Raw genomic sequence first — 20,248 nt, 5'->3', positions numbered from 1 at the left:
GACTTTCCTTCATCGATGCTCTGAGGCTTCCGGTGTCGATTCCGATGCTTCTCTCTACAATCCCCTCAGTCCTGCGGGGGAATAGAGGTAGTTGATGGCTGGGAGGTTGTCGACACCGGACGGTAACCGGTTGGTGCCCGATGCTGGTGCGAAGTGGACCGCGCCGGTTCGGACGACGTCGAAGCAAGAGACGGCGTCGGAGTTTGAGAATGGAAGAGAAGTTCCATTTTCTCCATTCTGGCTTTGCGACCTTTTGGTGTCGTTAAGGCACATTTGGTGCAAGTCAGGACATCATGCTCACACCCGAGGCACATTACACAGACTTTATGGGGGTCTGTTATGGACATGATGCGAGCGCAGTCAGGGCACCGACGGAACACTGACGCCATGGCCTTTGAAAAATTGAGCCACGGTGCGGTCGACAGCCAGTAGGCCGCGAGGGCCAAACTCGACGGGAATCGACCCCAAACCAGGTAAAAAACTTACCGGAGTACAGCGGAAGCAAAAATTCGAGAGGGGGACCCCTGTGGGGTATGAAAGTTTGCAGTAATTCTGTGAGGAAAATTCCTGTCAGGAATCTCTGTGGAGCTCCTTAACCCACGTGGCTACTGCTGCGTGGAAAAAAGAAGACTGAAGGGGGACCCCTGCTGGCTGCAGGTTTAGTGCCATGCTGGGCATGCCCAGTAGGTGCCAGTCAAAGTTCTAGAAACTTTGACAAAAGTGTTCCGTGATTGGGCTCCATCCTGTGATGACACCCATATGAGAGGACTACCATCCTGCTTGTCCTGTGAGAAATACCTTGTCAATAATTTGAAGGCCTGTGCAATGCAGTCTGCTAGCCAGTTGGCCAATGAACGTTTAGCCATGGCTATGTCTTATATATTGGGATCATCAGAGATGAATAGTTGAGAAGTCTGATGAAGCTAATTTCTTCTCTTGTCGTAAGCCAAAGCTGTGTAGAGTCCAAGGTACGAAGGGCTTTCATGCTTTCATGTGTATAGGTTTCGTGAAGAATGTGGGTAGCACGATGATTTAAAACGGAATGCCAATTCAATCTTCAGTAGAAATTTTAGGTGGGTGTGGACCACCACTATCATAAAAAAAATAAGGTGTATTAGTATCTAGTATTTATTAAAATGTATTCTCTGCACATATCACAAATGTCAGTTTGTGGTGGATTACAAAGTAAGTTACATACATAAGGATAAAAAAGTAAAACAAAAAATAAGCAAAACAAAATCAAACTAAGAGCATTCACCTGTTGCACAGCAATTAAAACTGCCCTACAAAGATGATTCACATTTCTTGACCATAAGCCTACCTAAATAGGAAGGTTATTGATCTATGGTCTGAAGTTTGCTCAATCTTCTAGGCTGAGGTTTTTGCAACCAGGAATATTATTTTCCATATTAGAATCTTCAGTGAAGCAACCTCCAACGGTTCAAAGGGCAGCTTCATCAGTTGTGCCAGGAACACATTTAGATCCCAAGGAATGGGAGATTTTACAAGTGGTTTAAAATGCCACAAGCTTTTCATGAATTTTGACACTAAGGGATGAATGGAAATAGGCATAACCTCAGCTTAAAATAGTAAGCTGCTATGGGACGGATATGTACTCTTACTGATGAGGTGGGAAGGTCTGATTCAGAGAGTGAGAGCAGAAAATTTAGTAACTTTTAGGTGGTATGTTAACAAATCTACATTGCTCTATTGACATTATATAGAAAACGTTTCCCATTTAAAAGCCTAAGCTCTTCTAGTTAGTTTTCTGGCAGACACACAAATGTCCTCCAGCGCTTTAGGTAAGGACACATCTTATCTTAAGTGTGTTCAACATTCAAGCCGTCAAGCTGAGGGAGGGAAGATTCGGATGAAACAGACGTCCCTTTTCTTGAATTAACAAGTATGGATCTCACCAGATAGGTATCCGAGAATGACTGGAAAACTGAACTAGATAAGTGAACCAGATTTATCTGGGCCACACTGAAGCTATGAGGATCAGATAGGTTAGGTCCTTCAGTACTTTTTGCACCATTCTGACTATTAGCAGAAATTGGTGGAAAAGTATACATGAGATCTGCATTCCTATCGAGCAGAAAAGTATCCTGAGCAGATTTGAGTTTGCTGGGATGAAAGTGCAGTTGCTTACCTGTGACGGGTGTTCTCCTAGGACAGCAGGATGTTAGTCCTCACATGTGGTGACATTATCCAATGGATCCTGGCACAGAAAACCTTTGTCAAAGTTTCTAGAAACTTTGACTGGCAACTGAGAATGCTCAGCCTGCTGCTATCAGCGAGTCTACGCGAGGTCCCCCTTCAGTTTTGTAATATAGCAAAAAGCAAGCAAGAAAAAAAAAAAAAAAAAAGAATATAACAAACCGAAGGTGAACCCAACATCGTGGGATTCTTGAGGACTATTATTCTGCTGACCTAGGAGAACAGAGGTAAGCAACTGCGCTTTCTCCTAGGACAAGCAGGATGGCAGTCCTTACACGTGGGTGAATACAGAGCTCCAGACTGCCCCATTCGACCAGAGACCCACAATGGCCGAACAAGGTGCCAATGGGCACAAAACAACTGCGGCGCCGTGGGGAAAAACAGGAGGCGGTCTGGTCCCACAGAGAGAACGATAAGAGACAGCTGGGTTCAGGACTGGAATAAATTGCGCAGGACAGACTGACCGAAGGCGTGTCCTGATGACTATCCTTGTCAAGGCAGTAGTGAGCAGCAAACACGTGGAAAGAACTCCAGGTCGCGGCCCTGCAAATTTCAGCGACTGCGTCCTCACGCAGATGAGCCACTGACGCCACCATAGCCCGCACAGAGTGAGCTTTCACTCTGCCGGCCAGTTGGAGGCCTGCCTGCTCGTAGCAGAAGGCAATGCAATCCGCTAGCCAGTTCGACAAGGTCTGCTTCCCCACCACCACTCCCAGTCTGTTGGGGTCAAAAGACACGAAGAGCTGGGTGGATCCAAATAGAAGGCGAGCACCCACTTGCAGTACAAGGTGTGGAGAGCACGTTCCCCTGGGTGGGAATGAGGCCTTGGAAACAAGGTGGGCAGAGTGATGGATTGATTGATATGGAAAGCAGTCACCACCTTAGTAGAAATTTGGGATGTGTATGCAGCACTACACGATCATGGAAGAACTTCGTGTAGAGGGCATATGTAACCAGGGCCGGGATCTCACCGACTCTGCAAGCAGAAGTGATTGCCACCAGGAACATGACTTTCCAGGTGAGGAACCTCAGGTCACAGGCCTTAAGAGGCTCGAACGGAGGCCACATTAGCCTTGCCAGGATAACTTTGAGATCCCACGGGGTAGCCAGAGGTCGTAGTGTCCAACTAGAGGCTGGACCGAAATAGGCACATCAGCGACACCCTGGTAGTAAGAGCTGAGTGCGCTGAGATGCACGCGGACCGAGCTGATCTGGAGGCCAGACTCGGACAGATGCTAGAGGTAATCCAGCAGGAGGGGTAGTGGACAGGAGAAAGGGTCCAGTCCGTGACCACTGCATCAGATGGAGAAATGCTTCCACTTCAAGCTGTAAGACTTCCTGATGGAAGGCTTCCGGGACTCAATTAAGACCCTAGCCACAACATCCAAGAGCTGCAAAGGCTGAAGGATCATGCACTCAATATCCACATGGTGAGGGCCAGGGCCCGGAGATTCGGGTGGCGCAGGGTGCCCTAGTTCTGCGATATGAGGTCAGGTGCCGACCCCAGCAGGATAGGCGCATGCACTGACAGGTCCTGAAGGAGAGGGAACCACACCTGCCTTGGCCAGGAGGGTGCCACTAGATCATGGTTCCCCCGTCCTCTTGGAGTTTCATCAAAGTTCTTGAGAGGAGCGGAAGAAAGGGGTACGCGTATGAGAGACCCTGCCCCCAGTAAAGGCAGAAGGAGTTGCAGGCTGGATGGCCCTTCCCCGGCATCGGGGAACAGAATCTGCTCAACTTTTGATTGAGGAGGGAAGCGAATAAGTCCATGTCTGGCGTACCCCAGCGGCGGAACAAGTCAGCTGCCACCGCAGGGTTCAAGGACCACTTGTGCGGCTGGAAGGACACACTGAGGTGGTCCGCAGCATGTTGAGGTCACCTGGCAGGTAGATGGCCCGTAGATACATCTCCTTGGAGAGGGCCCAATTCCAGACCTGCACTGCCTCCTGGCAGAGGAGGAATGAGCCCATTCTGCCCTGCTTGTGATGTACCACATCGCCACCTGGTTGTCCATTCTGATGAGGATGACCTTGGAGGATAACCTGTCCTGGAAGGCCCGCAAGGCGTACCGGATCGCCCAAAGCTCCAAAACGTTTATCTGGCATTGAGCCTCGGCCACAGTCCAGACGCCTTGAATATGCAGGCTGTCTGGGTGGGCCCCCCCACCCCTGAGGCGAGGCATCGGTGGTGTAATCTGAGGAGGCGCGGGTTGTAAAGGGAGCCCACTCTCCAAATTGGGGAGTGCTTCCCATCAGGCTTGTCGCAGAGGTGCTCCTTCCTGTTATTATACAATGGTTGCACTTTAACAAACTCTCTAAATCTTTCCAAAATAGAGTTCATGGTCATAAAATGTTTTAATAGCATTGTTGTCCCTGCTAGTCTAATCTTAAATAACGATTAATTTCCTATTTTACCCCATGTTAGAAGCTTGGGAGTATGGTTAGACTCAGACTTATTTCACCAACAGATTAAAAAAACATTCTTTTATGAAAGTTTTAAACAGAGTACTACATGGCCTAAAGAACCTACTTATGCCGAATGACTTCAAGTTAGTGGTCCAGGCATCACTGCTTCCACTCGATTACTGTAATTCGTTATACCTCGGACTTCCCAAATTAACATTAAAACCACTTCAATTTCTTAATTCCACTGTACGTTTAATCACTGGAGCGAAACGCTATGATCACATATCTCCCATTCTGTTAGCTCTCAAATGGCTTCCAGTCTGTTTTCGAGTACAAATGAAAGTATTACTCATGACTCAAATTGCTTAGAAGTTCTTCTTTCCCTTGGGTTAATTTATTAAGTATTTATCAACCAAAGAGAAGCCTTAGATCCCAGGAAAGAGGCCTGTTGGATGTGCCTTCAATAAAAACAGCTAGACTAGAATAGACTACAGAATGTTCTCTCTCTGTGGCAGCATCCATTCTATGGAATTCAATACTCATGTCACTAAGGCTTGAGGAATGTTCAAAGAAATTTAGACAGTAGCCGATCCAGTGGGCTGTGTAACAGTGAAGACAATAGGAATCGGATGATGAAAACAAGCCCTTTATTAAAACGCCCGACTCTGGCCGAGTTTCGCACTTTTGCACAGAGCTGCCTCAGGGGCAATTCATTTAACCAGGACTTGAATTGGTCAGTGTAGAAGATATCGCATTGATTTTCAGCGTAGATGGATTCGCATCAAATCAAATGGGCTTTCTCTTGTCCACATAGCAATGCTATGTGATACCAGCATTGAAGTCAATAGCATTCAATAGATAGCAAATCCAAAAAACGAGCAGTCTTTCAGCTAGTCCTTGACTAGTCCTTGACATTTTAATTATTTAATATGTGATGTGTCTGCTTTTTTTGAAATATTTTATTGGTGTTTGGAGAATTTTTAATAGTTTTTATGAGTTTTTAATTGTTGGATGTTATTCTGTTCATAGCTGTTTAGAAACATTTATTCTGCTTATTAGTATAGTTTTACAATTATTTCTGTGTGGGCATCTATAGCTGCTTGCTAGTTCTGTTTTCCTAATAAGAGGTGTATTGGTTTTTAGGGCCTGATTTAATATTTATAGTGTTGCCTTTTCATAGATAGGGTTGCTCCTGTTTGAGTGCATTCCATAATACAGGTGTAACTGTGTGCGGATTAGTTTATGTGCATTACTACAGATCCTGGGAGTATGTTAGGTCGGTTCTGTGTCTGTTACCGAGATGAGATATTTTACTAGCATGTAAGAGTTTTATCAGTCTTATTTGTTGTGTTTTCTCAAAAGGACATGCATTGGTGGTAAACTGCTATCTTTTCATAAGTAGGGCTATTGAGCCTGGAAGTAGAAGGCGTTTGAGTTGTTGTTACTGAGATGACACCAGAACCAAAATATCTTTTTTGAAGGGTGAGTTGTATGGGGAATGTCATAATTCTGCTTTACATCCATTATTGTGGGTCAGGGAGGTTCCCGTGGATGCAAACTGTACTTTTACATCTAGCCCCGTGACGATCATGGGTCAGTGTGTCACGCATGCGAGAACCATTTGTCAGGTGTGTCCCGACAGAAAAAAGGTTGAGAACCACTGCTCTAGACCCTTGTGCACCAGCGACTGAAGGTGCTGAGGCAGCTGCTTGGCCACTTCCGATACCTGCTTCAGAATGTCCTGCATATACTGACCCATGAAGAGCTGGCAGGCCGCTATGGAGCAATGAGCATAGCTCCCTGAAACACTTTCCTCCCAAGGGAATCCATGGCCCTCTGAGCCTTCCCTGGAGGTGACAAGGAATGGGTCTGAAGGCGCTTGGCCTTCTTGACAGCAGATTAGACCATGACAGATTGGTGTGGCAGCTGCTGCTTGTCAAATCTGGGAGCCACCAACAGGGAGTTTTCCTACATCCTCATCAGCAACTCCATAAGGATCTTGTGCACTGGGACTTGCACAATCTCCTAAAGTGGCTCTTCGTACTGAAGAATATCCAGCATATTGTGCTGGGTATTCTCCTCGGTCTGTAATGTAAATGGGATGGCTTCTGCCATCAACCTGACAAAGCCTGCGAAGAGCATGCCTTCCGGAGAAGTCTACCTTCTGCCATTGGGAGGAGATGGGTCGTAGGGATCCAATGCATTGGGATCCGAAATATCTGAGGAGCTTTTCCCCCCCAACCCAGGGGTTATAGGGAACATCCCGAGGGATGGATCCTGAGGCACTCCGTCCTCAGCCAGCGGTATGTGAACAGACTCAGCTGGCTGCATGGGCCTGTACCTTGAGGCTGCCCCTATCACTGGGGGAGCTTCCTCCTCCAACGAACTAGGGACGACCACCTGACAACTCTGAGGTGGCTTCAATGCCTCAATAGGTGTCAGTGCTTCCCAGGGCAACAATGAAATTGTCAGGAGCACTCCAATGAGCACGTGCAGGTATTTGAGCAGTTGCTCAAAGAGGGATAGTACTGGGTAGAGATGTGAATCGGAACCAGAAACGGTTCGGATTTCAGTTCCGATTCACATCTCTAGTACTGGGCTTGGTGCCATTGGTGCCCCAGAGAGACCCCACAGTGTCTTCACCAGCTACTTCTCGAAGATCACAGATGCCAAGACTGACTGGGAGGCATGACCATATCCTCTGATATAAAGAGGAGGATCGGTAACTGACATCAGGATCAGTAGAGGCCATGTTGAAACCCTGGGAACCGTAGAGGACTGGTGCTCCTAACCACAGGGTCACTTCAGGTAGGGGGACATCACAGCTAAGGCTAGTGCATCACCATGCCTGGCATAGTGCATCAATGCGGGACTGAAGCTCATGCTTCTTTGGCTTGCCTCAATGCTCAGATCGTTCCTTCCACAGTGCAGAGGCCCATCTTTGGCATCCCTGGAAGCCCCCATCGCCAATAGCCCCACTGATATGAACGGCTATTTGTGCAGCTCTGAGGTTCAATGTTAATGCCTCCAATGCTGATGTATCGGTCTTCTGGAGCCTGAAGAGCTGGTCCATCTTCTTTAACAAGGTCTGGTGTTATCTGTGGGGCAATCTGTGTGCACTTGTGCAGAGGACACATCTATCATGGCGATCTGCGATAGACATCCTCCTCGCGCAGAGGACATTGCTGGAATCCTAATGTCAGTAATTGAGACGGCACGCTGGCAGGTCACTTCAACTCAGTGCACCGCATAAGTATTCGTCACTCTAAAGCTAAGTACTGACCAGACATTATGGAATTCATGTAGATGGCTCGTTCTCACCTGGAGATCCCTGAGGAAGGAGTACAACACTCCGAAACACTTTAGTGTCGGAGGCAACTTCAGGACCGTGCAAGCCAATTCTCTCTACGTGGCAATTTAAGATAAGTGCACTCACTAGTGACTTTAAGCATACAGTAATTGTGCTCCAGCCTTATCGCACCGGTAGGTGCATAAACAAATCTATCTGCAACCTATGATTATACTAAGCCTTAAGTACTATAGGCTTTATTAATAAGCCACACATTCTTTGAGGCCATTTATGACGGTTGCTAGATAGATCCATTTATGAGCTCTTCTCCAGCTGAATATTGAAAATTTGAAGTATTCTGTTTTTCAGCTGCACTTTTGGGTTACATTGATTCTCTATTGGAATCCTAATGACGACATGTCATCACGAAAGAAAAGGGATGAGGTGTTAAAATATATGGTGGCAGCCATCAATGGACGGCAGGCACTGAACGCACCGCCATCCCAGGGGTTAGACTGCAGACGGAAACTTACCAAAACACTGAAAAACCTAACAGACGATAGGGGGAACTGGGGGACCCTGCGTCAACCGTGTGATCCAGACGATGTAAAACACAGCTAAAATGCTGAAAAACTCCAGAAGGAGAAAAGTTTGACACACAAAATTTTGCCACTAAACAGCAGGCTCTGCTGAAAAGACGAGACTGAGGGGATGTCGGAGCATGCTCAGACTCAGTCAAAGTTCTAGAAGTTTTAACATATGTTTTCTGTGCCAGGCTCCATTGGATATTACCCATGATTAAGGCCTGCCATCCTGCTTGTCTTCGGAAAATGATCTTTGGTTATTTGGTAGAACATGGGAACCTAGGAGTATGATAGAATACTAGTAAATAGACTTAAGATGACATGGGATAGTCAGAGAACAAAATTAGCAATTACTGGAATTTGTTCTTTGTAGACTCCTATTTATTATAATAAAGCCTTTATGGCTGTACTTACATCCAAGGTATTCAAGTGATTGGAGGAGTTGGGTCTATCTATACGATAAGAAAAGGAAATACACTTTTGACCAACAGCATGCAGAATATCAGTTACTGACTGGTATGGATATCTGCAAGTTTGCCATTTTTTTTCATCAAAAGCATATAGGGTCAAATATACTTAAAGGGGTTAGTGGATCCGAGTCTATGCATCAAAAAACCCAGCTCTCTAAAGGGCTTATTTCCAAGATATACAAACTTCTCAATATTCCCATAGCAGGAAAGTTGAAACGAATAATCTTGGAAAAGGGATCTGAATCTTATTCTAGATTAGGAATGGGATTTGCTTAGGGAGAGTATAGCATCTCTCTCATCTACTATAACAGAAAATGGATATAAAATTATTATAGGGAGTACCTAGTTTCTCAAAGATTGGGTAAAATATATCCTTATACTAGTCATAAATGTTGGCAAAAATATGGAAATACTGGTACTATGGTCATATCTAGTGGGAATTATCTGTGATTCAATCCTATTGGAAGAGTTCAGGCTCTTACTCGACATAACCAAGGTTACTCTTCTTCTGGAACAAAAAATCTATATATTCCATTTACCAATACCTAATGTGCTGATTAAAATGAGCAAATAAATCAGGGAATTACTGATAGTCAAATGTGAAACTACATTTTATTGGAAGAATGTGGATGCACCAGCTATTTCTTCATTATATAAATGTTTTTGGAATGTCTACTATATGGATAAGATTTCAGTATTTCAATCCAGATGGGTTCTGTCTGAGCTATGGAGAAATAATTAAATGCAATTTATATTATTCTATTCTATTTACTGGGCCAAGTGAGGTAGAGGGAGGGATGGAGTTAACGCTGGAAAATTGTATGTTTGCATTAAAAGGCTTAAACATATACCATAATCTATATTTTATGCTTTATAGTTGTGCATTTTACTAATGTTGTTCAGAACTTGAATAAACATTTCATTACAAAAAAGGGGGCTAGGGTCTAGTAACCAAAATCTGTTTATCTTAATGAATGGAAAATAGAAATTGTTCCTTACGTCAATTAGTAGAGGAGCCAAATTATCTTCAAGGTCTCCGAGACTGACCTCTTCCTCATCTTTTTCCACTTCTAGATAAAACAATATGAATTACTATTCAGAAGGATACAATAAAACTCTACCTTTTTTATTCTTATCTTTTGGGAGCAACATGCTCCTCCTGCTCCTTTGTACTTCCAGCTCAACTAGGTCTGGAATCCAGCACTATGAGCCTTCATTTGTGCTTACACTGAGATTTTTTCCTTCTCTCTAATTGTTTGAGATAAACTATGTAAAAGATTAATTAGAGCATGGCAAGTTGGGTTTATTAGAATATGTTAGTTCACAGACTGTTATGTGCAGTAATTAACTATAAATCATTGCATATATTTACTGCACATCAATGCTTTAAAAATGTCTAATTGCTGCTCAACACCATCTTAGACATGACAGCAATGTAGACTTCCCTCTCTGTTTTGGAAAGGAGTGCACTGTTTGCAATAAGGCCATGAAGGTGGTTCTAGAAAGGGTTAAAATTGTTTTGAATCAGGATTATATAATAAAGTAACAAATAAATTACAGCAGATAAGAGTCAACTGGTTCATCCAGTTGCCTTCTTTTCTGGTTCTCCATCACTTTGGGAATTCAAGTGCTCATCCACCCAAACTTAAACCATCTCTCTCTTACCAGACATCTCCCGTTCCTCCTCCTACTCTCAAGCTATAATATCAATCCCAACCCTGGTATTACAAGCAATAATATCAATCCCAACCCTGGCACTACAAAGCAATTTTCATCCCACTGGAGAAGTAAAGGTTTGATATGAACCAATCACTATTCACATTCTCCCTTCTCTTCCACTCATGCAACCTGAGGAATGCCCACTATTTCCAACAATCTTGCCTATATTCATGACCTTTTTATCTAAACCTCCTTGCCTTGAATGAGACTTGGTTTTCCCCCTGAGAATCTGTTTCAGTTGCTGCTCTCTGTGATGGCGATTATCTTTTCTCCCACACACCTTGCCCAACAGGTCATGGTGGTGGTGAGACTGCTGCTCTGCTTCTCCTCTAGGTTTCAACTCCTTTTTCCACCTCAATCCCACTTTTTCTTCCTTTGTGGTTTACTCCATCCACCTATTCACCCCACTTCTTCCTCGGTACTTGTCATTTATCAACCCCCTGATAAACCCTCCTCCTTTCTCACTTTTTCCTGGCTTTCTTCTTCCTTGACCCATCTTCCCCTTCCCTTATTCTTAGTAACTTTAGCCACCATTATGATGATCCCTCTGATTCCTATCCCTCAAAATTCCTTTCCTTAACCTCATTTGATTTCCAACTCTGCTGTATTGCCCTTACTCATTAGCATGACCATCTTGACCTAGTCCTTTTCTCCAACTGTTGTCTCTCAGACCTCACCTCATTTCTTCCAATCTCAGATCATCTGACAACTTTCACACTAAACCACCCTCCTTCAATGTCTTATCTAGTCACCATTAACACATTTGGGAATTTCCATGCTGTCGAATCTTGCATCTTCTCCACTACTGTTTCATCTTCCTTTTCTCCACTACACTGAGTCAGCTGACTAAGCAGTTATTTCTTACAACACTATACTCTCTTCTGCTTTAGATACTTTTGCCCCTCCCCTAATTCACCATCTAAGGTGCACCAAACCCCAGCCTTGACTCTCTTCTAGAATTTGTTTCCTATATGCATAAGAACAGAAAATTTGCCATACTGGGTCAGATCAAAGGTCCAACAAGCCCAGCATCCTGTTTCCAACGGTGGCCAATCCAAGTCATAAGTACCTGGCAGGATCCCCAAAAGGTTTTTAGATTCAATGCTACTTATCCCAGGGATAAGCAGTGGATTTCCCCAAGTCCACCTTAATAATTGTTTATGGATTTTTCTTCTAGGAACTATTCTAAACCTTTTTTTAAGCCCAGCTACACTAATAGCTTTTACCACATCCTCCGGCAATGAATTCCAGAGTTTAATTATGCATGGAGTAAAAAAAAAAAAAACGAAAACATTTAAGTCAAATAGAAAATATATCACTTAGTAACTTCCCTAGCCTTTATACTTTTTGAAAGCGTAAACAACCAATTTGTGTTTACCCATTTCACGCCACTCATTATTGCATATATTTCTATCATATCTCCTCTCATCTCTTCTTTGGCCTTTCTTCAGAGGGGAATCATTCTTGTGCCCTCTCTGCGGAATATCTGACTAAAATCCCATTCTGACTTCAAACATTTCAAATTCAGTTTGATTTCCTTTTAAGTCTGCTATTTCTCTTGCCTAGCAAGACAATTACATCCATCTGACAAACTTTCTTGCATTCAACCCTCACTATTTCTTTGCCACACAACTCCATCCTCAAAACTCCTATGCCTCCCTCTCCACCTTCACTCTCTGCCCAGACTATGGCCAACTACTCCCATGACAAGATTCACAAAATTAGTCTTGAGTTCTCAACCAAGTCACTCTATGCCCCCCCCCCCCTTTCCAACTTCTTTCCTCGCCTCTCCCACTCTCTCCTCCTTTTCCAATGTCACAATAGAGGAAACTGCCTTTTATTTCCCTCCAAACTCACTACTTGTTCTTATGACCTCATTCCCAGCCAGTTCCTCAGTTCTCTCTCTACTGCAGTCATCCCTTCCATCTGTCACATCCTCAATCTATCACTTTCCATTGCTATTGTTCCTCTTGCCTTCAAACATGCTGTGATCACATCACTCCTCAAAAAAAAACAAAACAACCCTCACTGAATCCTACCTGTCCTGCCAACTATCATCCCATCTTCCTCCTCCCTTTTCATTCCAAAATTACTTAAACATGCTGTTCACCATTGCTGTCTTGACTTTCTTTCATCTCATGCCATTCTTGATCCACTCCAGTTTGGTTTTTGTCTTCTACATTCCACAGAAACAGCTCTTGCCAAAGTCTCCAATAACCTGCTTGCGGCTTAAACCAAAAGGCTTTTACTTAGGTCCTTATTCTCCTTGACCTATCTTCTGCTTTTGACACTATTGATCATCTAATTCCTTGATACTCTGTCTTCACTTGGATTTCAGAATTTTGTCATGTCTTGGTTCTCTTACCTCTCCCATTGCAATTTTAGTGTTTTTTTTTCTGCAGATCCTCCTCTACTACCATCCCACTATCAATTGGTGTGCCTCAGGGTTGTGTTCTGGGCCCTTTTCTCTTCTCTCTGTATACTAATTCCCTTTGCTGCTCTGATTTCCTCTCATGGCTTTCAATACCATCTTTATGCTGATTCCCAAATGTACCGCTCTACACCAGAAATTTCATCAGGAACCGAGTCCTAGATCTCAGCCTGCTTGTCTGACATTGCTGCCTGAATGTCCCACTGCCATTTTAAACTCAATATGGCCAAGACAGAACTCATCTTCCCCCTCAAGCCCACTTCCATTCTTTCTTCTCTCTCTATTTCTGTGGATAACACTTTAATCCTCCCAGTCCCCTCAGCCAGTAACTGTGGAGTTATCTTTAACTCCTCTCTCTCCTCCTATAAACATATCAAAACATTGCTAAAATGTAACATTTCTTTCTCTATAGCATCACCAAAGTTTGTCCCTTCCTTTATAAAACACACTACCAGAATCTTTATCCATTCTCTCATCATCTTCTGCTTAGCTCATTGCAACCTACTCCTCACAGGTCTCAGTGAGCCAACTTTCTTCATTATAATCTATCTAAAATTCAGCTAGATGACTTACAGTTAAAAAATACGACATCGGACAAAATCAAGCTAAAGACAGGAGTACCTCAGGGCTCAGCACTATCGGCGAAACTATTTAACATCTATATGTTATCCCTATGCCACCTCCTAGCAGGACTTGGTATCACACACTACATCTACGCAGACGACATTCAACTAATCTTGACCATAGACGAAACAATTGAAAAAACACTAAACCTAGCAATGATGTACCTAGACATAATTAAATAAATTACTAAGCCAAATGGAGCTAGTGATAAACATTGAAAAAACGGAGTTTATACACCTAGAACGGAAAAACATGGAACTGATTCAAAACCCTATCAAACTCAAAAATGGTCAGAAAGTGGATAAAGCCGAGGAAGCTCGAAACCTAGGAGTAATAATTGACACAGAACTTAGCCTTAAACACCACATATCACTGAAAGTCAGAGAAGGCTATACCAAACGTATTGTCCTCAGGAGGATGAAACCACTACTAACCCAGAAACACTTCAGGACAGTCCTCCAAGCACTTATCTTCACAAGTACAGACTACTGTAACACTATTTCTGGGATTACTGTACTCAACAATAAGATCACTACAAGTCCTACAAAACTCTGCCGCCAGAATATTCACTGCCAAGAGCAAAAGAGACCACATTACTCAAACACTGGTTACCAACAGAGCAGAGAGTGCAATTTAAAAAACTTTGCATAATTCACAAACTAATCAATGAAGATAAAGCTGAATGGTTAAACACAGCGCTATGCTTACATGTACCCCAAAACTGAGATCAGCCAATAAAGCTCTACTAACCATCCCCTCGGTAAAGACAGCGAAACTAACACACGTTAGAGAGAGCACTATCTTTGGCTGGTCCAACATTATGGAACACATTGCCACTAGACACAAGATTACAGAGTGATCCAAAAATCTTCAAAAAAAAGTTTAAAAACCTGGCTATTCAGAAAAGCATTTCACAATGAGAACAGAGAATGAAAAACACAGAACAAGGTTACCTAGATGTGTGGTCCCACATTTTTTCATTTTCTACTCAATAATTATGTTAGAGAACACCAGTTTAAGCACAACTCTTGTATGATTATCCTATTAATCATATACGTGGACTAGATCCATGCCACCTATCTTATACCTTATTTTATATAAGCATGTACCAACATTGTAATGGCACTTTTGTAGATACCTTTGTAACCAAACTAAATATATGTGCCTATAGGTAAACCGTTGTGATGGTGCATTACTAAACGATGGTATATAAAAGATTTTAAATAAATAAATAAATAAATCTTTTACAAAATTCACTACATCCATGTAACCCCTCTTCTTAAGTCATTATCTCCCTCTCCATTTCCGCATACAGTTCAATGTTGAGATTACTTACCTGATAATCTCCTTTTCCTTAGTGTAGGCAGATGGACTCATTACAAATGGGTATAGTGTGCTCATGCTAGCAGTTGGAGACTGATCTGACGTCAGCACGGATACATATACCCCCGCAGGAAGTGCAGCAATTCAGTAATCCTTCCTTGCAAAAGCTGTAGCTGACCGATCGATTAAATGAACAGGATTACCCTGACCGATTGACAGAAGCTGGAGACCGCCAGAGTTCTCAACCGGAAGGCGTCGACACCCGGCAGGGTGGATGCCCTATTATAAGAGAAAAACACGGCTTACCGTGAGTTGGTGAATTCCCTTGTATACCGGCAGCCGGGTGGGATGCTGAGTCCATCTGCATACACTAAGGAAAAGGAGATGATGAGGTAAGTAATCTCAACATTTCCTAGCGTGTAGCAGATGGACTCAAAACAAGTGGGATGTACAAAAGCTACTCCCGGACTGGGCGGGAGGCTGCCCGAGGTCCGTTCAGGATTGCCCTCGCAAATGCTGTGTCCTCCCTGGCCTAGACATCCAGACGGTAGAATCTGGAGAAGGTATGGAGGGAGGACCACGTCGCCGCTTTACATATCTCTGCAGGCGACAGCATCCTAGTTTCTGACCAAGAGGCTGCTTGCGCTCTGGTAGAGTGAGCCTTGACCCGTAGAGGCGGCGGTTTCCCTGCTTCTACGTAGGCTGCCTTGATAACTTCTTTGATCCAGCGGGTGATGGTTGCCCGTGAGGCCACTTCCCCTTGCTTCTTCCCGCTGTGAAGGACGAACAGGTGGTCCGTCTTTCGTACTGCTTCTGACATTTCCAGGTATCTGGACAGCAGCCTGCCAATGTCGAGATGGCGTAGTATTCGACCTTCTTCCGACTTCTTCAAACCTTCCGTGGTAGGCAAGGATATGGTTTGGTTGAGGTGGAAGTGTGAGACCACCTTGGGTAAGAAGGAAGGAACCATACGAAGATTGATAGCCTCTGGAGTGATTCTGAGAAATGGATCACGGCAGGGCAGTGCTTGTAGCTCTGAGATGCGGCGTGCTGAGCATACAGCCAGCAGGAATACCATCTTCAAGGTTAACAAACGGAGGGACAGGCCTCGAAGGGGTCTGAAGGCGTGTCCCACTAGAAATTCCAAAACTAGGTTGAGGTTCCACAGGGGCACTGTCCACTTCAGTGGCGGGCGAATGTGTTTGACTCCTTTCAGGAAACGTGAAACGTCTGGGTGTGTGGCGATGCTGTTGCCGTCACTCCGGAGACCGTAGCAGGATAGCACTGCTACTTGGACCTTGATGGAATTGAGGGACAGACCCTTCTGAAGTCCATCCTGTAGGAAATCCAAAATGATAGGGATCTTCACGGCATGTGGATTGGTGCTGTGAGTTTCGCACCAGACTTCAAATACTCTCCAGATCCTTATATATGTTCCCTCCCTGCCCCCTCCCTCCTCACCCCCTCTGCTTTCGCCTTTCAATTGTACATAAGTTCACATGCCTTATTATTATTGATTATAAGTTTATATTTTATTTAGCCAAGTTTCTACTATTCTCATTGACCTCTATAAAATGCTCTTTCGTGTGTTATCTAGCTATCCTTTTATGTATCGTTCATTGTAATTTTCCTTTCTCAGTTACCTGTAAACCGACATGATGTGTCCTACGAATGCCGGTATATAAAAGCTTTAAATAAATAAATAAAATAAATGTGTTAGTGATGTGGAGAACTTGCGTGCTCGGAGGAGTGTATCTATTACCAGCCCCGAGTATCCTCTTTTCTTCAGTCTAGCCCTCTCAATGGCCAGACTGTAAGAGAGAATTGAGCTGGATCCTCGTGGAGGATGGGACCTTGCCGCAGCAGGTCCCTGTGCAGAGGCAGGGGAAATGGAGTCCCTGCCAGTAATCTTCTCATGTCTGCGTACCAGGGTCTTCTTGGCCAGTCCGGGGCCACTAGAAGAACTAGGCCTCTGTGCTGCTGAATCTTGTGTACGATGGCGCCCAGCATGGGCCATGGAGGAAAGGCATATAGCAGGATCCCCTGCGGCCATGGCTGTACCAGGGCATCGATCCCCGGGGATAGCGGATCCCGCCTCCGGCTGAAATATCTGGGTACTTGAGCGTTGGACTTCTCTGCTAGTAGGTCCATGCCCGGCGTCCCCCACCGATCCACAATCATCTGGAAAGCTGTGGGTGACAGCTGCCATTCCCCTGGATTTAGGCTTTTCTCTGCTGAGGAAGTCTGCCGTGGTGTTGTCTTTCCTGGCAATGTGAACGGCGGAGATGTCCTGGAGATTTGCTTCCGCCCAAGTCATCAGGGGGGCTATTTCTAGGGATACCTGTTGGCTTCTGGTTCCGCCCTGTCGGGTGATGTATGCCACTGTGGTGGTGGTGTCTGACATCACTCTGACCGCTCTGTTGCGGAGTCTGTGGGCAAATCGCAAGCACGCTAGCCTGACTGCCCGTGCCTCTAGTCGGTTGATGTTCCACCCGGACTCTTCTCTGTTCCACCGCCCTTGGGCGGTTAGCTCTTCGCAGTGTGCTCCCCATCCGTTCAGGCTGGCATCTGTAGTGAGCAGGATCCAAGTTGGGGAGGACATTCTTGACCCCCGGCTCATGTGGCCGGGCTGCAACCACCACCGTATCAGATTCCGCACTCTGGCTGGTAGAGGTAGGTGTGTGGTGTAGTTCTGTGATCGTGGGCTCCACCGAGATAGGAGGGCGCGATGTAATGGTCTCATATGAGCACGCGCCCATGGTATCACCTCCAGAGTGGATGCCATAAGGCCGAGGACCTGTAAGTAATCTCAAGCCGTGGGCTGAGTGGCGCTCAGCAGGGCTTGCAAACGATTCCGGAGCTTTGATCTTCTCTTGGAGGTCAAACTGACCTTGTCTTCCTGGGTGTCGAATCGGACTCCTAGGTATTCCAACGACTGAGAAGGCGATAGGGAACTCTTGTTCAGGTTTACTACCCATCCTAGGCTTTCCAGAAGAGATATAACTCTGTTGGTTGCCTGGTGGCTCTCCTCCGGGGACTTTGCCCTGATCAGCCAATCATCCAGGTAGGGATGGACGAGAATTCCTTCCTTCCTGAGGGACGCCGCCACTACTACTATGATCTTGGTAAAGGTTCGCGGCACGGTGGCTAACCCGAAGGGTAAAGCTCGGAACTGGAAGTGTTGATTCAGGACTTGGAAGCGTAAATAGCGCTGGTGATCCTGATGAATGGAGATATGCAAGTAGGCTTCCGACAGATCTAGGGAAGTGAGAAACTCCCCTGGCTGTACTGAATTTTTGACAGACCGCAGAGTTTCCATGCGAAAGCTGGGGACCCGTAGGTGTCTGTTGACTGACTTGAGGTCCAGGACGGGCCTGAAAGTGCCCTCCTTCTTGGGCACTATGAAATAAATGGAATAATGCCCAGAATGTATCTCCCTTGTAGGCACTGGGATTATGGCCTTTAGGGACAGGAGCCTTTGCAAGATAACTTCTAGTGCCGCCCTCTTGAGGGGTGAACAAGGAGATTCCACAAACTTGTCCGGTGGCAGCCGAAGAAAGTCCAGGTAGTACCCTTCTCGGATGATGGCGAGGACCCACTGGTCCGAGGTAATCTCGACCCACCTGTGGTAGAAGAGGGTTAGCCTGCTCCCTATGGCAGCTACCCCCGGATGGGTCGGCTGATTGTCATTGTGGGGTGCGGCCGGGACCCGAACCCGCACCGGATCCCCTCTTGTTGCGCTTAGTCCAAAAGGACTGATTCCTGGCCTGTGGACAAGGTGCTTGGTAGCGAGTCCTATATGGGTTGAAGCACTGCGAGTTTCTACTTCTGGATGGTCTAGGAAACGGGCGCTGGCTCCTCCTTGGCCTGTCTTCTGGTAGACGGGGTAATGGAGAAGCACCCCATTTATTGGCCAGTTTCTCGAGGTCGCTGCCGAACAGGAGGGATCCCTTAAAGGGCATTTTCGTGAGACGTGTCTTGGAAGAGTCGTCGGCCGACCAATTACGTAGCCAGAGCTGCCTCCTGGCTGCCACTGCGGATGATATTCCCTTGGCTGCCGTATGGACTAGATCGGAGGCTGCGTCAGTGAGAAACGAGAGAGCTGATTCCATCTCTTCTCCCGGGGTGTTGTTCTTGGCCTGCGATAAACAGGAACGCGTCACCACGGTGCAGCAGGTCGCAATTCGTAGGGACATGGCTGCCACCTCAAAGGCTTGCTTCAAAATGGCATCCATGCACCGGTCATGTGTATCCTTGAGGGCCGTCCCCCCTTCCACCGGAATGGTGGTGCGTTTCACAATTGCGCTAACTATGGCGTCTACCTGAGGGCACGCCAGCATTTCCTTAGCTGCCGGGTCTAAGGGGTACATGCCAGCCAAGGCCCGACCCCCTTTGAATGAGGCCTCCGGCGCATTCCATTCCAGATCGATTAGCTGCTGTGCTGCTTGTAGGAGTGGAAAATGGTGAGTCATTTGACGCAGGCCCTCTAACAGGGGGTTCATTCTCGGTTCCCCCAGGGTGTCATGGCCCGGAAGGGCCAGTTCCGACAGGCATTGAGAAATCAGGCCTGGAAGATCCTCTTTCAGAAAGAAGCGCCTCATGGTTCGGTATGGTTCGATCCCCGAGGGAAATTCTCCCTCCTCGGGGGGCTCGTCGTCTTCCTCAGGGCAATCCGAATCCCCATAAGTGGGACTTCCGGGTGGCGAACGGCCATGCCTAGGCCTTGAGGGCCCATGGGCTGGGTCATCCGGTACATATGGACCCGGTCGGGGCGCAGCCTGCATTGTGACAAAGGCATGAATCCCCTTAAATAATTCCACCCAGGAAAGCGAGGCCGAATCTGGCCATAGGGGCACCAGGTCTCTCGGGTTCTCTAGCAGCTCCCCGCTGCCTGCTAGGTCCGGGGTGTTCCCTGAGGAACTGGCAAGTACGCTGGGTTGCGACCGGTGCTGGCCTGGAGCTCCCAAGGCCTCTTCACATTGGGCACATAGGGAGTCTGCGTCCTCGCTCTGTGTAGCTCTGAGGCTGCATGCAGAGCAGAGGCTTATGCCCGATACTGGAGGTGCCGGATCCGCTGACGCATGGGCTCTCTTACGCTCCATCTCGTCTATTAACCCAGCTAGAGTCTGCGCTTTGTAATATGCGCGAAAGATATGCGCCGAACAACGTGCACCTATCCACTGGCA

At 45.9% G+C, this 20,248-nt stretch overlaps 1 protein-coding gene across 5 annotated transcripts in view; it reads right to left on the bottom strand.

Annotated features, from left to right (window-relative positions):
• LOC115093775 (SAP domain-containing ribonucleoprotein-like) overlaps positions 1-20,248 on the bottom strand; it is a 402,230-nt gene that overhangs the window by 278,369 nt on the left and 103,613 nt on the right. For all 5 annotated transcript variants that reach the window (XM_029606019.1, XM_029606015.1, XM_029606018.1 and 2 more), the window contains exon 3: positions 9,965-10,035. In XM_029606019.1, coding sequence (XP_029461879.1) covers positions 9,965-10,035 — 71 coding nt within the window. The remainder of the gene's footprint in view (positions 1-9,964; positions 10,036-20,248) is intronic.

The sequence above is a fragment of the Rhinatrema bivittatum genome, chromosome 6, assembly GCF_901001135.1.
Source record: "Rhinatrema bivittatum chromosome 6, aRhiBiv1.1, whole genome shotgun sequence".
Taxonomy (NCBI): domain Eukaryota; kingdom Metazoa; phylum Chordata; class Amphibia; order Gymnophiona; family Rhinatrematidae; genus Rhinatrema; species Rhinatrema bivittatum.
The sequence above is the reverse complement of the archived record's forward strand: the minus strand, read 5'-3'. Positions and strand labels throughout refer to the sequence as shown.